The sequence below is a fragment of the Schistocerca americana genome, chromosome 1 (genome assembly GCF_021461395.2).
Source record: "Schistocerca americana isolate TAMUIC-IGC-003095 chromosome 1, iqSchAmer2.1, whole genome shotgun sequence".
In the NCBI taxonomy this organism is placed as follows: domain Eukaryota; kingdom Metazoa; phylum Arthropoda; class Insecta; order Orthoptera; family Acrididae; genus Schistocerca; species Schistocerca americana.
In genome coordinates, this window is record NC_060119.1 from 724,998,334 (window position 1) to 725,022,168 (window position 23,835).

The 23,835-nt window shown below is 38.6% G+C and overlaps 1 protein-coding gene across 1 annotated transcript in view; it reads right to left on the reverse strand.

Annotated features, from left to right (window-relative positions):
* Nucleotides 1-1,820: 1,820 nt before the first annotated feature.
* LOC124593850 (cilia- and flagella-associated protein 43) overlaps nucleotides 1,821-23,835 on the reverse strand; it is a 219,326-nt gene continuing 197,311 nt past the window's right edge. The window contains exon 16 of the mRNA XM_047132200.1: nucleotides 1,821-1,959. Coding sequence (XP_046988156.1) covers nucleotides 1,821-1,959 — 139 coding nt within the window. The remainder of the gene's footprint in view (nucleotides 1,960-23,835) is intronic.

The following is a 23,835-nucleotide window of genomic DNA, read 5'->3' on the forward strand; positions in this document are numbered from 1 at the left end:
ACATGAACAGAAAGAAAGAAAAAGACAGCATGAGGACAAGATGAAGCAATACTGGAAAAACAGGAAACCACAAAGTAAGAAAAGGAATTGAAGCTATTACACAATACTAGTTTTTTAAATGATTTAGTGATGCCTTCAGCTGATAGTTTCTTTATTTGTAAGATTGCATAATTTTGGCCCTAGGCTATTTTCAAGTATCTTATACAGAAGCATTGAACATTAGATGCAATAGTACCACTACTGATGACAAAATGTCAGCTGAAGACATCACAAAATCATTTTAAAAATTCATCTCAGCTGCAGGTCATGTTTCAATGAAGATTACATAATCCTGATTGGTCAATAGGAAGATATAAAAGATGTAAATGTACATATGTTGAGTAACACATGTTTAATGGGTCTCTGTCTGATGATCTGGAACTAGGACTGAATAATATTCTTAGAAGATACTTTTTCATGCTAAAAATATTATCTCTAAGCTCACTTCTCCCAAAGAATTATTCTGGCACTAATTACTGAAAGGAAACTTGCAGAATATACAATATCTTTCTGTCTTACATTTCTTATAGCCACAGTCACAAATTTAACTGAAATAAGGTACTTCATTATTTCTAGGGTCTGGTTATTCCTATTAAGTTTCTGACCTATCAATAAATGTTACTTAGATTGAACGTGAAATCATGGTTAATTTCTGTACAGTCCTTACATGAAAAATTTGTAACGTTTATCTCTTTATATTTTGACTTTTCCTATATCAATACAAGATGTCACAGGACCAAAAATAAATAAATAAATAAATAACCAAAATAATTTAACACTATATGTTTCCTGTACACCACTGTTTGAAAAGATGTGCAGTTAAGTGAGAAGTACGTAAATGTATGCCACGAGTAGTGTCAAAATCTATTGATAAATTTACACTACACAATCTTTAACTTTGTGGAAGTTGTATGGTACACACTCCAATAGATTAGTAAAATTAATACAATGCTGTGTGATATAATTCTTTCCAACTAGCACATTAATCAACCTACAGATAATTACGTATTTCATTTTCCAACAATATATTTCATTCCATGAGAGAAATTCTGCAGACTTTGCTGATATGTATTTTCAAGCAAGACATCAAAAGAACTGCATTGTACTAATATAGTTTGTGGAGGACAACAGTGTTACCATGGTTAATTCTGTAATTAGAATTGGGTATTGTTAAGAAGTTATGAAACTGAGTTTTTATTAAATGATGTAAATGGTGAGTTTTGGGGAAAATACTGTTTGCTTAAACATTCATATGTTGATTGAAATAGTTTGGTATGTTTTGTAAAGGGAAATTGTTATTTCTCACATTTCAATATTACTTTAAGAAATTCACGAAGTGTGTAAGAAATTGCAGAACTTGCAGAAGATGCACTGTGGTAACTTGTAATGTTGAGCCAAAGTGTATTGATTAGTTGTAGATTAAAAGACGTGGAACATTACAAGATTTGCATATGTTCGTTAATAGGAACTCATTATTTCAAGCAGCAGAAGAATTCGTTAGTAAGATCAGATATCATGTTCAACACATTTTTCCACTGGTAACAATTTTATCTGTAATAACAACACTGAGCATTTTTTTATTTACTCAATTTTCATTTTCTACAAAAATTAACTTAATTTACTTTACACATAATGCAGATGTAAATTGTTTACAACTAGTTATCTTTAACACAAAATAAACAGTTGCTCATGATACAATACATGAAATTATCTAAAAATATAAATTATTATGTAATTTAAAATTTACCAGACCCCCTCCATAAATAAGTGAAGGAAGAAATTCATGTGAGTGTTGTATATTTGAGGGTAGGGTATGTCTTCAATCTTAATAACTCAAGCTCTGTCTGTAGAACCAATATTTCATTATGCTGTTTCTGTATTTTGGCAACCATTCTGTTCCGCTTCATTATGGTTTCCAATCTATCAAGAAAACAATCATTAAAAAACTTGTTTTTTAATATAAGAAAAATGAATGTGTGTAAAGTGTGTATATTTTCACAAAAGTGATCCTTCCTTTAATTTTACCTTTTAAAGATAATCAGCCATTGGAAAACAATAGCATGATAATAATAATAATAATTTTATTGTCATTCGACCATTACAGCAATAGACAAAGTCATATACATACTAAAATACACAACAGGTTTGTTGTTAACATTGTAGTATTATATTACAGTTGATAAATTCTCTTATATCATAGAATGGGTGGAGGATTAGCCAGTCATGAATTGTTTGTTTGAATAATTGTTCAGGTAATTCTTGAACAGATTGACGAAGATTATTAAATAATTTGTACCCCATGATTTCATAGCTGTTGAGTGACTTTGACAATCTGTGGTAGGGAATATAGAGGCACCTATTCCTTCTTGTATTGTGGCTATGTACATTTCCCCTGGTTTTTGTCTGTGGTAAAATCTTCTTCGTATAAATTAGAACATAGTATATGTACAAGTTTATAACAGTCATGATTTTTTGTTCACAGAACAATGGTTTACAGTGTGCCTTATATGCAGAACCAGTAATTATCCTAATAGTTTTTTTTTTTCAGTATTAATATGTCATGTATACAGCTAGAGTTCCCCCACAAAATAATTCCATATGTTATTATACTTTGAAAGAATGAAAAATAGGATGTTCTAACATATTTTTCAGGAACACAATCCATAAGTCACCTTAACAGGTAAATAACTCTAGACAACTTACCATTAATATATTGTACATATTGACCCCAAGATAATTTATCATCTATGTATACCCCCAAAAATTTGACATAACTTGGATCATCTGACAGAAGCTTATCTCTAAGACTACAAACCATCTGCTGTGTTTTGTTTTCATTCAGCAGGAATCCATTTGCCTTGAACCAATAGGATGCTTGGTCAATTGTCTTTGTTGCACAAGTTTTAAGGCTATTGAAATCATCACTAGCATGAAGAAATGTTGTATCATCCGCATACAACACAGTGGTGGACTTGATAGATGATGGCAGATCATTTATTAGGAATAAAAAAGGGGGCCCAGTACAGATCCCTGCGGAACACCTACCTTGACTTGTTCTATACTTGACACTTCTTTCCCTACACAAAAAACTTGCTTACAATTCTGAAGATATGATTTTATTAATGTAAGGCTGTTATGTCTAATGCCATAGAATTCCAGTTTTTCTAGGAGTGGCTTATGCTTTACACAGTCAAAAGCTTTGTTTAGATCACAAAATGTGAGTTGAGAATAGCCCTTATCCTCATACAATTGATGTAAGTATTTGACTACAAAGTCTATAGCATCCACAGTAGACAACTTTTTCCTAGAACCATATTGGGATTCACTAATTATTCCTAATTTTTCAAAATAAACAGATAGCTGTTGGTAAGACCACATAGATAATATTGTGGGAAAGGCGAGCCAAAGGTTGCATTTCATTGGCAGGACACTTAGAAGATGCAACAAGTCCACTAAAGAGACAGCTTACACTACACTCGTTCGTCCTCTGTTAGAATATTGCTGCGTGGTGTGCGATCCTTACCAGGTGGGATTGACGGAGGACATCGAAAAGGTGCAAAAAAGGGCAGCTCATTTTGTATTATCACGTAATAGGGGAGAGAGTGTGGCAGATATGATACGTAAGTTGGGATGGAAGTCATTAAAGCAAAGACGTTTTATGTCGCGGCGAGATCAATTTACGAAATTTCAGTCACCAACTTTCTCATCCGAATGCGAAAATATTTTGTTGAGCCCAACCTACATTGGTAGGAATGATCATCAAAATAAAATACGAGAAATCAGAGCTTGAACAGAAAGGTTTAGGTGTTCGTTTTTCCCGTGCGCTGTTCGCGAGTGGAATGGTAGAGAGATAGTATGATTGTGGTTCAATGAACCCTCTGCCAAGCACTTGAAAGTGAATTGCAGAGTCATCATGTAGATGTAGGTAAATTACACATTCCAGTATTTTAGAAAAAGCTGGGACTATGGAGGTTTGTCTGTAATGGGAAGGTGAGTCTATATCTCCCTTTTTATATATTGGAACTACCCTAGCCACTTTGAGTTCTTTGGGAAAATATCCATCATACATACATTTATTTATACGGTTATAAGAGTCGAGGGACATCAAAGGGAAGCAGTGGTTGGGAAGGGAGTGAGACAGGGTTGTAGCCTCTCCCCACTGTTGTTCAATCTGTATATTGAGCAAGCAGTAAAGGAAACAAAAGAAAAATTCGGAGTAGGTATTAAAATCCACGGAGAAGAAATAAAAACTTAAAGTTCATCGATGACATTGTAATTCTGTCAGAGACAGCAAAGGACTTGCAAGAACAGAATGGAATGGATAGTGTCTTGCAAGGAGGATATAAGATGAACATCAACAAAAGCAAAACAAGGATTATGGAATGTAGTCGAATTAAGTCGGGTGATGCTGAGGGAATTAGATTAGGAAATGAGACACTTAAAGTAGTAAAGGAGTTTTGCTATTTGGGGAGCAAAATAACTGATGATGGTCGAAGTAGAGAGGATATAAAATGTAGACTGGCAATGGCAAGGAAAGTGTTTCTGAAGAAGAGAAATTTGTTAACATCGAGTATAGATTTGTCAGGAAGTCGTTTTTGAAAGTACACTCCTGGAAATTGAAATAAGAACACCGTGAATTCATTGTCCCAGGAAGGGGAAACTTTATTGACACATTCCCAGGGTCAGATACATCACATGATCACACTGACAGAACCACAGGCACATAGACACGGGCAACAGAGCATGCACAATGTCGGCACTAGTACAGTGTATATCCACCTTTCGCAGCAATGCAGGCTGCTATTCTCCCATGGAGACGATCGTAGAGATGCTGGATGTAGTCCTGTGGAACGGCTTGCCATGCCATTTCCACCTGGTGCCTCAGTTGGACCAGCGTTCGTGCTGGACGTGCAGACCACGTGAGACGACGCTTCATCCAGTCCCAAACATGCTCAATGGGGGACAGATCCGGAGATCTTGCTGGCCAGGGTAGTTGACTTACACCTTCTAGAGCACGTTGGGTGGCACGGGATACATGTGGACGTGCATTGTCCTGTTGGAACAGAAAGTTCCCTTGCCGGTCTAGGAATGGTAGAACGATGGGTTCGATGACGGTTTGGATGTACCGTGCGCTATTCAGTGTCCCCTCGACGATCACCAGTGGTGTACGGCCAGTGTAGGAGATCGCTCCCCACACCATGATGCCGGGTGTTGGCCCTGTGTGCCTCGGTCGTATGCAGTCCTGATTGTGGCTCTCACGTGCACGGCGCCAAACACGCATACGACCATCATTGGCACCAAGGCAGAAGCGACTCTCATCGCTGAAGACGACACGTCTCCATTCGTCCCTCCATTCACGCCTGTCGCGACACCACTGGAGGCGGGCTGCACGATGTTGGGGCGTGAGCGGAAGACGGCCTAATGGTGTGCGGGACCATAGCCCAGCTTCATGGAGACGGTTGCGAATGGTCCTCGCCGATACCCCAGGAGCAACAGTGTCCCTAATTTGCTGGGAAGTGGCGGTGCGGTCCCCTACGGCACTGCGTAGGACCCTACGGTCTTGGCGTGCATCCGTGCGTCGCTGCGGTCCGGTCCCAGGTCGACGGGCACGTGCACCTTCCGCTGACACTGGCGACAACATCGATGTACTGTGGAGACCTCACGCCCCACGTGTTGAGCAATTCGGCGGCACGTCCACCCGGCCTCCCGCATGCCCACTATACGCCCTCACTCAAAGTCCGTCAACTGCACATACGGTTCACGTCCACGCTGTCGCGGCATGCTACCAGTGTTAAAGACTGCGATGGAGCTCCGTATGCCACGGCAAACTGGCTGACACTGATGGCGGCGGTGCACAAATGCTGCGCAGCTAGCGCCATTCGACGGCCAACACCGCGGTTCCTGGTGTGTCCGCTGTGCCGTGCGTGTGATCATTGCTTGTACAGCCCTCTCGCAGTGTCCGGAGCAAGTATGGTGGGTCTGACACACCGGTGTCAATGTGTTCTTTTTTCCATTTCCAGGAGTGTATTTGTATGGAGTGTAGCCATGTATGGAAGTGAACACATGGACGATAAATAGTTTGGACAAGAAGAGAATAGAAGCTTTCGAAATGTGGTGCTACAGAAGAATGCTGAAGATTAGATGGGTAGATCACATAACTAATGAGGAAGTACTGAATAGGATTGGGGAGAAGAGACGTTTGTGGCACAATTTGACCAGAAGAAGGGATCGGTTGGTAGGACATGTTCTGAGGCATCAAGGGATCACCAATTTAGTATTGGAGGGCAGCGTTGAGGGTAAAAATCGTAGAGGGAGACCAAGAGATGAATACACTAAGCAGATTCAGAAGGATGTAGGTTGCAGTAGTTACTGGGAGATGAAGAGGCTTGCACAGAATAGAGTGGCATGGAGAGCTGCATCAAACCAGTCTCAGGACTGAAGACCACAACAACAACAACAACATACAGAATGTTAAGGGGTATGCAATATAGTATATTACTTTCTTTAGTATATTACAGGATATGTCATATATATGTCTACACTTTCTGAAGATTTCAACCATTTTACAATGCTTAGGACAAGACTAGGTGAGACCTCAGAGAACATAAACGTGCCTATGTCTGTTGGTGTTCTGCAAACATTTTTAGAAAGAACTTTGATTAACTGATATCAGGTTTGATTATAGTATTTTGTACATCTTCAACAGATTTAATAAGGAAATCATTGAATTTTTGGGGACTTGCATTAATTTTTTTGCTTCTTACATCTTTAGCAACACCATTTATTAATTTCCATGCAGCTTTGCACTTATTTGTGGAATTATGAATGGTATTGAAATTATGTGCTTTTTTGGCTTCCACAATGGCATTTTTATACTCATTCCTGCATTTTATATAGGCTAATCTGGCATGTTCTGTTTTCTGATTGCTACAACAGCAACACCATTGTGCAACACCATAACTTGATTTTTCATATTTGTAATCATTTAGTATACCATGGATTTTATCTGTTAGTAAAGTCTTTGTCAGTTAATTTGCATTTCTTTTTGGGGATGTTGTCACGAAATTGTCTCAGAAATGTAAAAATCTCTCAAATAATAGTTTCCCTGACAAATCAGCACTAAGACTATAACTTGTGTCACCATGACATTGGTTGAACCAGTCTCTCTCAGCAAGGGACTTACAGAGCTGAACAATTTTGTCATCTGTGACAGGTCTGGTGATTATAACTTTTGGGACAAGCTTAGGAATAGGTCTATTACTCTTATCAATATAGAACCTACTTGTATAGTTAAAAGATACAGAGTCATGATCTGAAAATGGAAACGCTGTAACATCACATGATTCTTCAGTAGTTTTAAAGTTGACAAAAAAATTATCAAGACATGCTTTATCTCTTGTGGGCCTGTTATTGATTGAGTGCAAATTGCACTGTCTTAGAAGGTTTTTCAACTCAGTCACGGTATGTTTATGTGTTGTTATATCAAAATCTGCATTCAGATCTCCACCAATTGCTATGTCATAATGCAACCATCTGGTCCCTCTTAGTACATCTAACAGCATGTCCAATTTTTCTAGAAATACATTAATGATACCCTTAGGTGACCTGTAAAGGGATACTATTACTAACTTAAAACTGTCCATAACTATACCAGTGGCTTCAAAGTTCTGTTCCTCACACAAATAATCTAGGTCTAACTTAACAATGGGGCAACTGAATGACTGGTTAATATATATTGCCACACCACCTCTTATACGCAATTTTCTACAGTAACTATTTGCTACATTATCGTCATTAATTTTGACAACTGGAAGTACACTCTCTGTAACTCAATGTTCACTCAGACAGAAAATATCAAATTTGTTATCTAGTCCAAAACTGTTTACAATAAATTCTTTATCAATTAGTCCTTGAACATTCAGATAGCAAATTTTAAGATCATAATTGTTGTTTATTTTAGATTTTGGTGAGGTGTTACGAAATTTGTTACACTACTTATCTCGTGGGCTTCTTCATCTTGCTGACTTCCACTAAAAAATCATTTAGACGAAGAGGAGGTGCTGTTTTCCGTCTACCCATAACACTTGATGCTGCTTCACCTGCTGCAGTTCTCTTTTCTCCTTTTAGAGGCACTGTAGTTACTGTTGCAGGTGAAACTTCTGCTGTTACTGCTAGTGTTACTTCCTTTTCCACTGCTGTTACTGATAATGCCACTGGTGACTGTGACGCTTTACATGTTTGCACAGATGTAATTTTTTCATCATAGAGTGTATCTGCAGATGTTTCTTCCTCATATGCTGTTGGTGCACTTTTCTTTTCTGCTGTCATTGGCAGAAAACCTGTTGCAGGTAGTGCTATTTTTATGTAGGCATCCACTCCTGCTATCTTTATCACCTGGAAAATTTCTTTGGCCAGCAATTTCTTGCCTAGGTTGTTTCTGTTCAGTCCATGTCTAGTAAACTGCTCTCTTACTGAACTCATTGCTTCAATGAAAGTTGTGTGCACAAAACCACTACAAATCTTCCTGAATTTCCAGTTTGTTCCGATTATTTCTCTGTTTACACGAGTCTTCTGTTAAGTCGTGTCTGTAGGGAATTTTTACAACAAATACATTCATCTGTGAAATTTTTCCTAGTGATTCTTTCAGTGTTCTTACAGCAAGGCTGCTTTCGTTTTTATAGACATAGTTTCCTCTTCTGATTATGACACAGTTGACGTCACTTTTCATGGCACCTTCGTAGTTTTTCAGCACTTCCCGTAGAGGAGCACCAGGTTTCGAAATTCCAGTCACATGCTACTGACTGACGCTCAGATGAGATCATTAAAACAATAGGTATGCCCATTTACTTTGCAATACAGTTCTTCTTACTCATTTTTTGTAGTCACAACACTGGAAAAATTTTGGTCATATTAAAAAAAAATGATTTAAGACAATTAGTTACCATAGGACCACATCATTGTGTCACTACAGCAGTGACTGTGTTACTGCTCACAAATATTGTCCAAAAATAAATTAACTGAGAAGTAAACTGTAAGGACTCTGAGATCTTTCAAAAGGCCCCTGCAAAATGTGCATTAATCTCTTTTCTACTCAATGTAACATTATCATTGGTGATGTACAAGAAGACAGTATCCAACATCCTGTGGACAATAAGTTTGTGAGAAGGGGAACATTTGACCAATTTTATAATGTTCAAGGAAGCAACCGACAATGGCTTTTTTGAAGAAGTCACCATGGCATTTAGTTTTAATAATTTTTAGAGCAGTAAAGAAACATTTACAGCTGTGTGGCAAGAAGGGGAATTCAAGTTGATTTTTGAAGTGTAACTGTTATGTTTTATCCAGTGGAACACTATAATAATATACACAACAGAATGCTTATACTTGTCTCAAGACAAGTCAGCAGTGTCTTACTCATATTACAGAAATATGAAATTGACATACAGTTTTAATTATCTTGATAATCAATACAAGACACCATTATGCCATTATTGAAAGTGAAGGATGTGACACACACTCACACTCACACTCACACACACACACACACACACACACACACACACACACACACACACACACACACAAAAGGAAGAAGGAATGATAATAATAATAATGAGAAGAAGAAGAAGAAGAAACCAACAGGTTATTCTCAATCAATAGACCCTTATCAATCATTTGCAGCTGTTTTCCATCTCTAGATTACATTTCTATAATAAGACACATTTCAATTTGTTTTTGTTGGCAGCCTGTACAAGGCTGGGTTGATTATTAAAATGTTCTGCTGACTCATGGCAATGTACAAACAAGATTTCATTTAGAAATAAACAACTTTGCAGACATTGCTATCTGAGTGATACAAAGTGAATTGCTTATACCGTTGCACTTATAACATTCAGTTCTACTGCATGTTTCAGCTTTTATATGAAGTGTTTGGATCAGAATATCAGACCTAGGGATGGGAATTTTTCTTACCAAAAGTCTCTATGTGGATACGAGGTCTGTTCAAAAAATTCCAGAAATCTGTCTACAAAATTCTTCTACAGTGACGTTTTACTTATTGTGTATGGTCTCCTTTGAAATACTCTCCTCCACAATTGATACACTGTTCCCAATACCGTTTCCATTTCCAGAAGCAGTTTTGATATACCTCTTGCTGGATCACACAAAGATTTGCTGTAATGTATAGTCTGTTCACTAAGAGAAGAATGATGACTCCCTAATTCTGAATCGACAGAAGTCAGCTGACTTTGGCCCACTCATGTTTTATGTCTGGCTGCTGCTGCCAACCTCAGCAGTCTAATGCAGAACCTTGCCTATGTAACCACTGCAAAGTGGTTGCTGTGCTGTGTTGCACAATAATACACCTACTGACGAGTGATGAAGCAGTTCCTGTCCCATCACTCGAAGAAGGAAACGTTGTGAGTAGGTGGGCAAAAATAAAGAGTTGCTACATCTTCTCTCTCAACTGATGAGATAAACAATGACTTACACAGAAGTAAGGTACAGCACTATGAGGAGAATTTGGAAATTTTACAAAGGAAATCACCAGAAATTCTCAGAAAAAAGAGGTCAATTTCAATTCAAATTTTTCAGTTTGACAGTGTTTTGAAATTGGCCTCCCCTTTGTTTGAGCTACTTTAAAGTGTTAATTTAATTTGTGTGTGTAAAATAACCATTATTGATTGTGGGAATTTCCAGTACTCAATTGTTTGCCCTGGTGGGTCCTCATTTACAAATAATCAACAAAAGAGAATACCTTCTTATCCAGTAATGACTAAAGCCATAATAACAACGGCAATTATTGTCACAATTTAAGTTTTGCTATGTGTTATTTTCAAATTTGAATTGTCTATGAAAACTGATGGAGAATCTGATTTGTGTTGAATAAAGGAGCTTCAATTTCATGAAGCCTGTAGCCTTTGCTATGCACATGTCTCCGTTTTTATTTTCATAGATGTTCAATACACAGAAGTTGACAGCTGGTATGGTGGACAATAGATGTCAAAGCTGCATGGAGCATTGCTAGCAATGTATGATGTAAATGTGGCTTGTTCCCCCCTCAATGCCCCTCAACCCTCAGCAGCCAGTGTGCTGGGAGTGAGTGGGTAGAACTCACTTCTTCTGATAACTGCATTCCTTTCAAAATTTGTTCTTCTTGTTGTGAACACACTATATGGGATATACTTTGGCTTAACATTTAAGATTATCCCAAGAAATAAACAACTACATAAAACAAAATTCAGTTTCCATGGTTTTCAGATATAAATGCACTATGTTGCTTTATATTTAATCATTGTGTTGCTGAGTTCTAGAAATTACCTATTATTATTTTTCTCAGTGTTCTAATCATTGTTGGCAGAACACTTAGAAGATGCACCAAACCCACTATGAAGTGTTTTCTAGTTTACTGTATTAGGATGAAGATATTTAGGTCAGAATACAGAGTGACCCTCTAAATGCTAGACAAGGAGGACAAATCTGCAAAGATTTGCACATATTTGTTGTGCATGGAAAAAAAAAACAAAAAGAATCTCTGAAGTGTTGAAAAGAAGGGGTGGTTAGAACCGAGTTGCCAGAATCAGTGTTTTGAAAGAGAGAGAGAGAAAAGAAAAGAAAAGAAAAGAAAAGAAAAGAAAAGAAAAGAAAAGAAAAGGGCTGAAACTTAAATAAACAAGAAAATAAATGAAATCTCTAGTGTACCTAATCTTGATTTACATAAATGATCTAGGTGATAATCTGAGCAGCCCCCTTAGATTGTTTACAGATGACACTGTAATTTACCGTCTAGTAAAATCATCAGATGATCTATTCCGATTACAAAATGATCTAGAGAGAATTGCTGTATGGTGCAAGAAGTGGCAATTGGCACTAAAGAAAGACAAGTGCGAGGTCATCCACATGGGTACTAAAAGAAATCTGATAAATTTTGGGTATTCAATAAATTGCACAACTCTAAGGGCTGTCAATTTGACTAAATACCTAGGAAATACAATTACGGGCAAATTAAATTGGAAAGACCACATAGATAATATTGTGGGGAAGGGGGAATAAAGACTGCACTTTGTTGGCAGAACACTTAGAAGATGCACCAAACCCACTAAAGATACAGCCTAAATTACAGTTGTCCATCCTCTGTTGGAATATTGCTGTGCAGTGTGGGATTGGTAGGATTGACGGAGGACATCAAAAAAGTGCAAAGAAGGGCAGCTTGTTTTGTGTTATCATGCAATAGGAGTGAGAGTGTCAGTGATGTGATACATGGGTTGGCATGGCAGTCACTGAAACAAAGGTGGTTTTCTTTGTGGCAAGATCTATTTACAAAATTTCAATCACCGACTTTCTCTTCCAAATGTGAAAATATTTTGTTGACACCCACCTACATAGGGAGAAATGATCATCATAATAAAATAAGAGAAATCAGAGCTTGAACGGAAAGATTTAGGTGTTCCTTTTTCCCATGCACCATTTGAGAGTGGAATGGTAGAGAAGTAGTATGAAAATGGTTTGATGAACCCTCTGCCAGGCACTTAAGTGTGAATCGCAGAGTAACTATGAAGATGTAGATGTAATTATTGCAACCAAATTCTGGTTTCATACTTCTACACCTTGTAGATGCCGATCCTTCTGTATAACACCAACGGGATGCCTTTTTACGATTTTTACAGGCAATCCACCCTCTCACCTATGTTTTTTGCAGGAAAGACTAATGGAGTACATAGCACAATTCACTACCAACATCTGGCTTGTTGCTGACATAAATAACATTCTGACAGATTGCCTTAGCCCTGCTTGCACAATTACCCAAACCTTACACTACAATGCCTTCGCCACTGCTCAAGAGGTTGACCTGGACCTAACTCAAGCCATTCAGAATTCCAACTCTGGCATCAAACTCCAGCTATGATCAATACGCAGCTCTGACTGTAAGATCTGATGATGTCATGGATCCTTCCCACCTACTGAAAACTGGCATTTGATGGCATCCACAGCCTCACAAACCCAGGCATCCATACTTCTGCCACCCTTATGAAACAATGTTTTGTCTGACTGGGGATACAATGCAACTGCAACCAGTGGGCCCAGTACTGTATTCTGTGCTAGAATGCCAATGTCAGACGGCATGTTCACACCCCTGCAGTCGCTTTTCCCCCAACACAACACTGTACACCTCAACATTGTTGACCCACTACCCTCCTCCAATGGCTGTTGATATATACTGACAATTAATGACTGATTTACAGTCTGGCCAGAGGCCACTGCAATTTAGCCAAAACAATGGCTGCAGCCTTCATTCAGACCTGTGTGTCCAGCTTCGGATGCCCCAGTGACATTACCACAGATCAAGGGTACTAGTTTACCTCTGCCCTCTTCGGTTCGCTGACTGCCACCTATAGCTCCAATTTATATCGTATCACCAGATACCCTGTAGCTAACAACATGGAGCAGTGACACACTTGAAACCACAAATACATATTATTTTTGCGAATGGTCCACTATTCTACCCCTGGCACTTCTAGGTCTGCACATTGTACACAATACTGACCTGGGAACTTCTCCTACTGAGCTATTATACTGACAGCTACTTGCCATTCCCAGCAATTTCTCGGAAGCAACTCCACTTTCTCCCTACAGCATCATTCCCGGCAGCTCCAAGGCTTCAAAGCCCAGCTGTGACCAACACCTCCACAATGTCATGGTGAGCACCGTACCTTCATCCTCCATGACAAATGTAATGTATTGCAAATACATAGAAAGAAGGATCCTTTATTGTATGAGTATATGATAGCGGAACAAACACTGGTAGCAGTAACTTCTGTAAAATATCTGGGAGTATGCGTGCGGAACGATTTGAAGTGGAATGATCATATAAAATTAATTGTTGGTAAGGCGGGTACCAGGTTGAGATTCATTGGGAGAGTCCTTAGAAAATGTAGTCAATCAACAAAGGAGGTGGCTTACAAAACACTCGTTCGACCTATACTTGAGTATTGCTCATCAGTGTGGGATCCGTACCAGATCGGGTTGACAGAGGAGATAGAGAAGATCCAAAGAAGAGCGGCGCGTTTCGTCACAGGGTTATTAGGTAACCGTGATAGCGTTACGGAGATGTTTAACAAACTCACTTGGCAGACTCTACAAGAGAGGCGCTCTGCATCGCGGTGTAGCTTGCTCGCCAGGTTTCGAGAGGGTGCGTTTCTGGATGAGGTATCGAATATATTGCTTCCCCCTACTTATACCTCCCGAGGAGATCATGAATGTAAAATTAGAGAGATTCGAGTGCGCACGGAGGCTTTCAGACAGTCGTTCTTCCCGCGAACCATACGCGACTGGAACAGGAAAGGGAGGAAATGACAGTGGCACGTAAAGTGCCCTCCGCCACACACCGTTGGGTGGCTTGTGGAGAATAAATGTAGATGTAGATGTAGATGACCTGACAGCACGCACACACATCACCCTTTGGTTGGACACATATCACCTGTTGCTCCACCATCAGTATTTGGGCATGAACTTGATGCTGCAGTGCGGGGGCAAGACATTCTCCATTAGTCTGAATGGAGCTGCAACAAGGGTCTCCACTGACATGCTCAAGTCAGCCCATGCCCTACAGTTCCCTCCAGTCAATGAGTACAACATCATCGACATGGAGTTGCTTCCACCATCCACTGTACCCCAGTCGCAGCACTACCAACACTGCCTCCAACACAACACAGTCAAACTCTGTCCCCTATACTGTTCCTGATGTGCTACTGGCCGACACAAACCCTGGTGCTGTGTCCAGCAAACCACCATTTGATGCTGCTCCAACAGCACCTCCAGCTTGCCACTGTCTGACTACATGGCTGACACACTCCCAAAGTCTGGGACCCCAACGTCGTCATCAAAATGCCCTTTCAACTGCAGCTGCTAGTATGCACACTATTGGAATAGCGACACTTCTTCACATTCTCCCAACCCTGTGCATAGGAACTGCCCATGCCCCTCCTCTCACTGGAAGCCACAGCATGAGCATGAGCACAGCAGCAACAACATGTGCGTGCCTCTCAGCAAGCATCCTCTGTCAGCTCAAAACAACCTCCTGTGCAGTTGGCACCAGTGTTTTCTTCTTCAAGGGGGGAACAGTGTGGTGACTCCTTCCTCTCACCTTCAGTAGTAGCAGCAGATGACAGGCCATGCTGACCAAAAACAAGCAATTGGGTCACTTACACCACAGGTAGAGCTTAGACCGTCATACTTTCTGACACCACACACTCTGAACCATTGCTCAACCAGTCTCTGCTCCCACTTTGATGAGACAGTGCCTAATGGTTGTGCTCTTGGTAGCCCATCACACGCAATGCCACGTGGCCCATATCATCAGCTGCCACACCTCACTGGAGTTCATGTTAACAGCAGGATTTTGTACCTGCATCAAATTTCCATGTTTTTCTGCAGTCCAGTTAATGAGAGGAGTGCTACCGTGTCTCCCACACTGCCTTCCTGAGCTGCTTTTCCTCAAGGGATCTATCTTGACTGGGACTATACAAAGTCAGATGCCGGACACCCACTTTGTCCCTCCTCCCCCTCCCCCAGTATCATCACCTCGATTATTATGTGCAGTGTAGTATACTTTAGTGTGGTGAAGTTCAGTGAGCCTCAGAAGTACCAGGTGGGTTATTATAATTTCATCCCTGGTCACTTTGGCACCCCTTTATTGCCAAATGCACCACTGAAATGAGTTTTGTCTCTGACCATGCAGGATCCTTTGACCCCTAGGCATGTCTGCCTCACTCGCAAACATCCCCTATTTTCCCTATGGATATAGAAGACTTGAGTATGGATGTCATTCCAGCAAAACTCTGTGTAATGTCCCTCCTCCTTGCACTGGCCTACTCATGCCAATACATGACATCAAACAGAATACTGTAAACTGTATAATAGTTAACCATGTTCAAAGACTCTGCCACGAGTGAGGACCACCCTTGATTAAGAGGTTGTAGCCTACTAAAATTTGCTGTAGTAGTTAGCTTGGAATAAATATCTCACAAACCAGATTATCTACCTCTTTCAGTATGCTTCATTACTTGTTGTTAATCTTACTAATTAGTGTGTGTCTATAAACATGTTAGCCATTAAAAGCATAGAAGGGAACCTTTAACCTCTTCCTTCAACATAAATCAAATTTATATATTATGCAGATACTGGAAGTAATTTAAATTTAAATACATCAGTGCTAACATAAAAATGAAAACTGACTAGTGTTTAAATTCTGCTACAAAAAGTAGGTCCCTGTTAAGGAATATTTAAAGAGGCATTCGAATTACTGGGGGATACCACGAAATGTGTGATAACTATATTACTGGTAACTGCTGAATAAAATTATGTAACCAAAAGTAATATGTATTTACGCTAATGAAATATATTTTGAAATATTGATAATTCTGTTTCAACTTAGACTATCAGTAGAAGAGAACTTGAATGTAAAATGTAAGAAATTAATTAAAGCTGCCACCACAGTCCTAGCAAATGATGAAGTTAAAAAACTGTGACGGTTCATGAAACAATAAGACTCCTAATGAGCAAAGAGAATTCAAGGATGCAAATCTGCATCTACATGTACATCTGCATCAATACTCTGCAAATCATAGTGAGGCATATGGCAGAGGGTACATCCCATTGCACCATTTATTAGGGTTTCTTGCCATTTCATTCACTTATGGAATGTGGAAAGAATGTTAGTTTGAATGTCTCCATGCATGCAGCAATTACTCAGATTTTTAAGGCTGATTCTTGGAACTTTGTTGATAGACTCTCTTGGGATAGTTTACGTCTCTACCCCCAAGAGTCTGCCAGTTCAGTTTCATCAGTAACTCTATGACACTCCCCCATGGATTCATCCTTGCTGTGGCAATTCATGCTGCTGTTCCCTGTGTAAGTTCCTGTTTGGTGTGGGTCCCACACACTTGACCAATATTCTAGAATGGGTCACATGAGTGATTTGTATACAATCTCCTTTATAGAATGATTGCACTTCCCCAATAGTCTACCAACAAACCAAAGTCTACCTACTACCTGCTTTACCTACAAATGAGGCTATGTGATCATTCCATTTCATATCCCTGCCAAGTGTTACACCTAGGTATTTGTATGTGTTGCCTTATTCCAACAGTGATAGATATATCGTCATAAGATACTAAGTTTTTTTTATGTACATGATTTTACATTTCTGAATGTTTAAAGCAAGTTGCCAATATTCGCATCATTTTGAAACTTTATCAAGATTTAATGAATATTTATGCAGCTTCTATCAAACAGAACTTCATCATAGATAAATGTATCATCTGCAAAAAGTCTGAGGTTACTATTAATATTGTCACACGTGTGTATCACATATGGAATAGGAGCAGGAGAATAAAACAGTACATATCTCAGTGGTGAGATTATAGCAAGTGGTGGTATTCTACCTTGCTATTTCATTTTGATCTCATAGTGTACAGAACAAAATATAGGACAACTAGAATATTTATGCTTAGAAAAAGATCAAAAATACAGAAAGTTTACATATAATTCTTCCTGAATACGTTTTCCTTAAGAATTAAATTTTATGGGGTGAAAAATGATGTTATATAGTTAATGCAAATTTCTCTTTTGGTACTACTCAATGAAATCAAAAATAAGTTTCATTAGCATTTCCTTCACATAATTCTTAAATGTATTGGTTACATTTCTAACTGATTTATGGTAGAACATATTTCACACCATCATGACTACTACTAGATTATTTGTTTAGCAAATGCAAGTTTGTCTTGGCTCATGTATCACTGTTGTGCATTTCTACATTTGTTGTAAAAATATCTAGTTTTCTCCCTAAAGAGAATTAACCTTTTTTGCACTGAGCAGTATCCACATTTTTTGAAGTATTTATGTCACATTACTGCCTGAGCAATCTGAGTATATAACAGCGACTGCTCAGCTTACTTAGCAGTTACTCTCTATAGTGGTGTCACTGAAGACTGCTATCAACCCGCATTCACAAAAATTTTTCTCTGTTATTTATTCAGCTTCTTTACCTCCAATTTTTAAAGGGCTTGGCAATTTCTGGATGGAGAGAAGAGCATACGATCTGTCTCGCCCATGTTAAGCAACAATTTATTCTTGTGGAGCCAGGAGAGGAAATTATTTACTGTGTCATTAATTCTCAAAGAACTTAATGTATTGCCAGTTCCCCATATTTACATTCTAGAAACAGTTTCATTTGTAAGAAGAACAATCTGTGTGCTACAAATAGGGAAACACACAACAATGACACACAAACCAAGGCAAACAATCATTAGTTGAGCTACAAATTGAGAAAAAGTCATGATGGGGATGAGGAATATGGGCAGCCTACTCTTCAACAAACTACTCCAATCTATTACAAATAAAATCATTCTTTCAGAAATAAAATAAAGCAAATGCTAATGAAACCCACTTTTTATTCTGTTGCCAAGTATCTGAAGACAGACTATCCTCTTCCACATATCAACATTTATATTCACATGCTGGAAACCATTGTGAAGCACATGGCAGATGGTACTTCCCATTGTACCAGCTTAATGGCTGCCTGTTCCATTCGCTTATGAACCACAGGAAAAATGATGGTTTAAATGCCTCTGTGTGTGCTCTAATTAATCTAATCTCGTCCTCACAATCCCTATAGGAATGATATGTAGGGAGTTGTAGGTACATTAAAAGATTTGTCATTTAAAGCTGGTTCTTGCAACTTTGTAAATAGGCTTTCTTGGGATAGTATGTGTCTGTCTTCAGGTGTCTGTGAATTCTGTTCTTTCAGCATCTTTCTGACACTCTCCCATGGGCTGGACAAATCTGCGACCATTTGTCCTGCCCTCCTTTGTATCTGTTCAATACCCCCGTTGCTTCCATTGGTACAGGTCCCACCCTCTTGAGTAATATTCTAGGATAAGTTGCACAAGGGATCTGTAAGCATTCTGCTTTGTAAACTGATTGCATTTTATTTGTATTCTACCAATTAACTGAAGCCTGCCACATGCTTTTCCTATGACTGAGTCTATGTAATCCTTTCATTTCATATCCACACAAATAACTGCACCCAGTTGAATTCCACGTGACTCAATGATATAAGATACTATGCTTTTTAGTTTTGTGAAGTGCATAATTTTACATTTCTGAACAATTACAGCAAGTTATAGGTGTCTGCATCACTTTCAAATCTTATCAGGATCTGACTAACTTTTATGTAGCTTTTTTCAGATAGCACTTCATTAAAGATAACTTCATCATCTTTGTTGAGTTTTATTCATATAAGCTGTTTGTCAACACTTCTTCTAATATGTATGCCATTCAGCTTTGAAATAATGCAAGAATTTAATTTGGGCAATAGCCCCTTTTCTTTGTAAAGGAATATTTGAAAGTGGAGTTCAGTATTTCTGCTTTTGCCTTGTTACTATCAGTTTCAATTTTTGTGTCATCCATGAGTGCCTGGACACTAGCTTTGCTATGACTAACAGTCTTTAGATATGACCAGAATTTCTTTTGTTTTGAGAGAGATCCTTTGATAATTTCCTGCCATGGCAGTTGTTGAAACCTTCATACATTGCCCTCTTGACAATCAAACATATCTGATGCAGTATCTCCTTATCCATAACCCTAATATAAATCCTAAGAAAAGTATGTTCTGAAAGTACTCAGTGCTCAACTATGCACATAATTTTCTTTTAGTTTTGTATCTTGTTCTAAGCATAAATATTCTTGTTGGGCTATACTTTGTAGAGCTGTACACTTTTAGATGCGTGCACCATTCAAATAATTTAACATTTATGTATTTATATGTATCATAATCTATGTATTAATATGTACTGTTTGTATTTTTGTATACTAATGTAGCCACTGGATAGTCAGTCATATCTATGTTCCATAGCTACCCTCATTTTTGTAACAAAATGCATGCAGGTATTTTATCCTGTTTTCATTTATTAACTGTTTAAGGTAAATGGTACTTTTATTGTTGTAAGTACTAAACAGTTTTACTCTAGTTGCAACTGTGTTATCTTTGTATAAGAATTTTTACTATGTATTTCATTTTTTGTTATTTCAGACCCATATCTTTGATGAAATCAGTATAAGATTACTGGGCTTCAAAAGATAAATGAAACCAATTGTCGTCTGTGTGAGATTGGAAAAGAAAATTTTTGTCATCTATAAATAACACAGGAAAAATATTTGGATGGTTTAATGGAAGATCATTGACAAAAAGTGGGAAAAGAAGAGGGAATCCAGTACTGGGCCTTGTGGGACTCCACAGCTTATCAGTGCTTTGTCAGAGCACTTTTTTTGCATTTTGTATTTGTGATTTCTACCACTTCCTTTTGGTTGCTAAGATATAGTTGAAACTGCAAATTTTTTCTACCTCTAACGCCACATGTTTGTAACTTCAGAAGCAACAGTGAATGACTTGTGAGAGGAAAAGCCTTACTTGGTAACACAGGAAAATTCCTTTTGGTTGAAGGTTTTAATAATTTGACCAGCAAAACTGAAAAGTGCATAGTTAACAGTCCTGCTTTTATGAAATCAAAACTGGTGTTTGGTCAACAATTCCATTTTACCAAGAATTGGTGTTATTTGACCACAGATGATGTTCTCAGTTATCTTACATATAGCTTTGGATATGGCAATAGGATAATAATTGATTACTGTCCCCCACCTTGAAGACTAAAATTGTCTTTGCAGTCTTTAATACTGCAAAGACACATCCTTTCTTTATTAATGTATTTATTGCACTACATTGGGCTGTGGTAATTTCCACAGAAATATTCTTTGGTAAATATTCTGGGATACTTCACATGAGCAAAATTATTGTTTAGCTCTTTTGATTTGAATGCATCTTTTTAAATTACTAATGTTAAATAATGAACATTTGTATGTCACTGTTTTTACAGTGACTCTTGAAAAGTAATAATTAGCAATACCTGTTCTGCATCTAAAATATTTCTTTAATTTAGCTGGAGGTACTGAGCTGTTGTTTTGGTTCCTGTGGTACTACTGGTAACTTCCACAGCAGCTTTACTCATATTACCTTGCTTTAAATAGACTGAAGGTGTGGGATCTGCTATACCTTTCATAGACTCTGTTGAGGATCTTTTAGTATGCTTTAAAATATCTTTAGAAATTCAGATATTGTTTATGAATAGACAGACTCACAATATAAGGAAGTAATGCTTGCTTGTACTGAGTAGGAGTCTTCAATCTGCACACAATCAGTTCCACTTGAAACAGTTGTCTTGCTCAGTATTATATGAAAAATAATGCAAGATGCAAATACTGCTGAGTTCATGCAGAGTGATGTGGTGAGCCAGTGGTTCCTCAGACCCCACACACACATACATAGTCACTGTCTCTGGCCACCAAGGCTGGCCTCACTGCTTGCGTGTCTGTGTGTGTGTGTGTGTGTGTGTGTGTGTGTGTGTGTGTGTTTTGCACGTGTGTAACATATTATCATCTAGTTGGTTTTCATAGAGATATGTGGTTCTAATTTATTTATTTTATTCATTTTATTTAGAATATGGCATAGTATGTCATATGAATTAACTATATGTGAGAGAAGATTAGAAAGTAATGCACAAAAATTTTACTACCAAAAAGTTTAATAGGTAACCAAAAAAAAAAATTCCCAAATGAATTTACATCTCTTACCCACTTTTCTACATAGTCACCAATGTTCCCAACACATTTCTCCCATTGTTGTACCAGTTTCAATATGTCCTGTTTGTAGAAGTCCATTTGGTTGGAGTATACGCATGTGCAGACTGCTGATTTCATTGCCACACATCACGAGGCACTGGAAAGCCAGGGATTTCTACATGGGACCAAACAGATGAAAGTCCTTCGATGCAAGGTCCAGATTGTACGTTGGATGCTGGAGCACCTCCCATTCACATTTGGTGTTTTGCTCACAAATAGGAGCAGCAACATGGGGACAAGCGTTGTCCTGAAGATGTTTGTCACCATCAACACTAATGTTGTGGTGCTTGTCATGAAGGACACACCAAGTGAGGTGGTGCACACTCGACTTGCAGTTGGGAGGACGATGGTTCAAACCCATGTCCAGCCATCCTGATCTAGCTTTACTGTGATTTTCCTAGATTGCTTCATGCTAATGCTGGGATTTTTCCTTTGAAAGGGCATGGCCAATTTCATTCCTTCTACTGTGTCTCTAATGACCTCATTGTTGACAGGATCGACAGGACTTTAAACAATAGTCTCCTCCTCCTCCAAAAGAGGACGTGATGCAACTTAACTGAAGTTTTAATGTAGGCTGCAGCATTCACAGTGGTTCTATGTTCAGAAAAGTCCTCAAATAAAAACCATATATATCTGAGAAGACTGTCACAAGCACTTTTCTAGTGGAATGAGTCACTTTGAATTTTTTTCTTACTGGGGAACCAGTATGTTTCCTCTCCATGGAGGCCTGCTTGGTTTTGAGCATGTAGTGGTATGCCCACAACTCATCACCAGCAACAATTCCTTTCAGAAAGTCATGATCTTCAATGGCTTAACACATTAAGTGATCCAAGCTTGTCATCATTTGCTGACCCTTGTGGTTGGCAGTCAGTTTCTTAGGCACCCAGCAGGCACTAACTTTGCGAAATTTCAGTGTGTAGTGAACATCATACACCGCTCCATAGTAAATGTTGAACTGCTGCAGTAAAGTACTGGCATTCTGCGGGATTGCAGCTGTTACTGGTGGCTCGGAGCATGGTGAATGAGCATGGTGAATCAGTAAGGTTCACTGGGCCCTCTTGGGACAATGTGCATCACATGGAGACATTGCTACAGTTCATACAGTTGTCCCCATACACACCATGCATGTCCCTGTGAATTTCACTCAGTGTATGCCCTTTGGCCCAGAAATATCGAACTACACTTTGCTGTTCTTCACAAGTTTGTGACAGTAACATTCACATCATATTTGTTCCATAGTGGAGGCTTCCCTCACTAGAGCAGCCAATGAAAACAAAACACCCTCTGTAGCACAAACTTCAAACTACATCACCATGAAATTTCAATATTCCAGCTGCAATACCAGGGGAGAAAAAAAATTATTGTGCATTACTTTCCAATCCTACCTCATAGAAATAATCAAATAACACAAACATTAAGTATACATATAAAATATACAGGTCATATAAAGAGAAAAAAAAAGATATACATTAGAAAAGCACAAAATATAGGGGAGCCCAACTACAGTTGAATGTCCAGATTGCTAATGTGTTCTACTGCATTTTAGTTAGGAAGCATGCATGAATTTCGAACAGTGGTCAGTGAAGGCTGTCAGTGCGGAATCTTCAACTATATGTTTTATTGTCTAGTAGCTTCACAATTACACTTGGAAGAAACTATTGTTCCCTGACAATATAACAAGTCAGCACATTTAGCACAGTTTGATTGTATTCTATTTATGGTAGACCAGATTTTGTGAGACTTGCTGAGCCCAGGTGGTGTGGTGGTAAGGCAAGGCGTATTATGAAAGGCAGGGATAGCCTGTTTGGCACTTCTCATTCAACTAGGCTGAATCTGTTTTCATCCAAAATTACTGCTGTCTTTAAGTGTGAATGCTTGGAGTGCAATCTGGTTCTCTTACTGCCAGGGATGTATTGATGGATTTGTAGAAGTGTGTTGTTCTAGATATTTTTGAATTTTCTAATGACTTATTTCTCTTGGCACAGAAAGGGGCTGGGGGAGCCAGTAGGTTGGGTGGCCCTTATTGTGCCCATTATGAGGTACCTGGTTTGATTTAGTTGG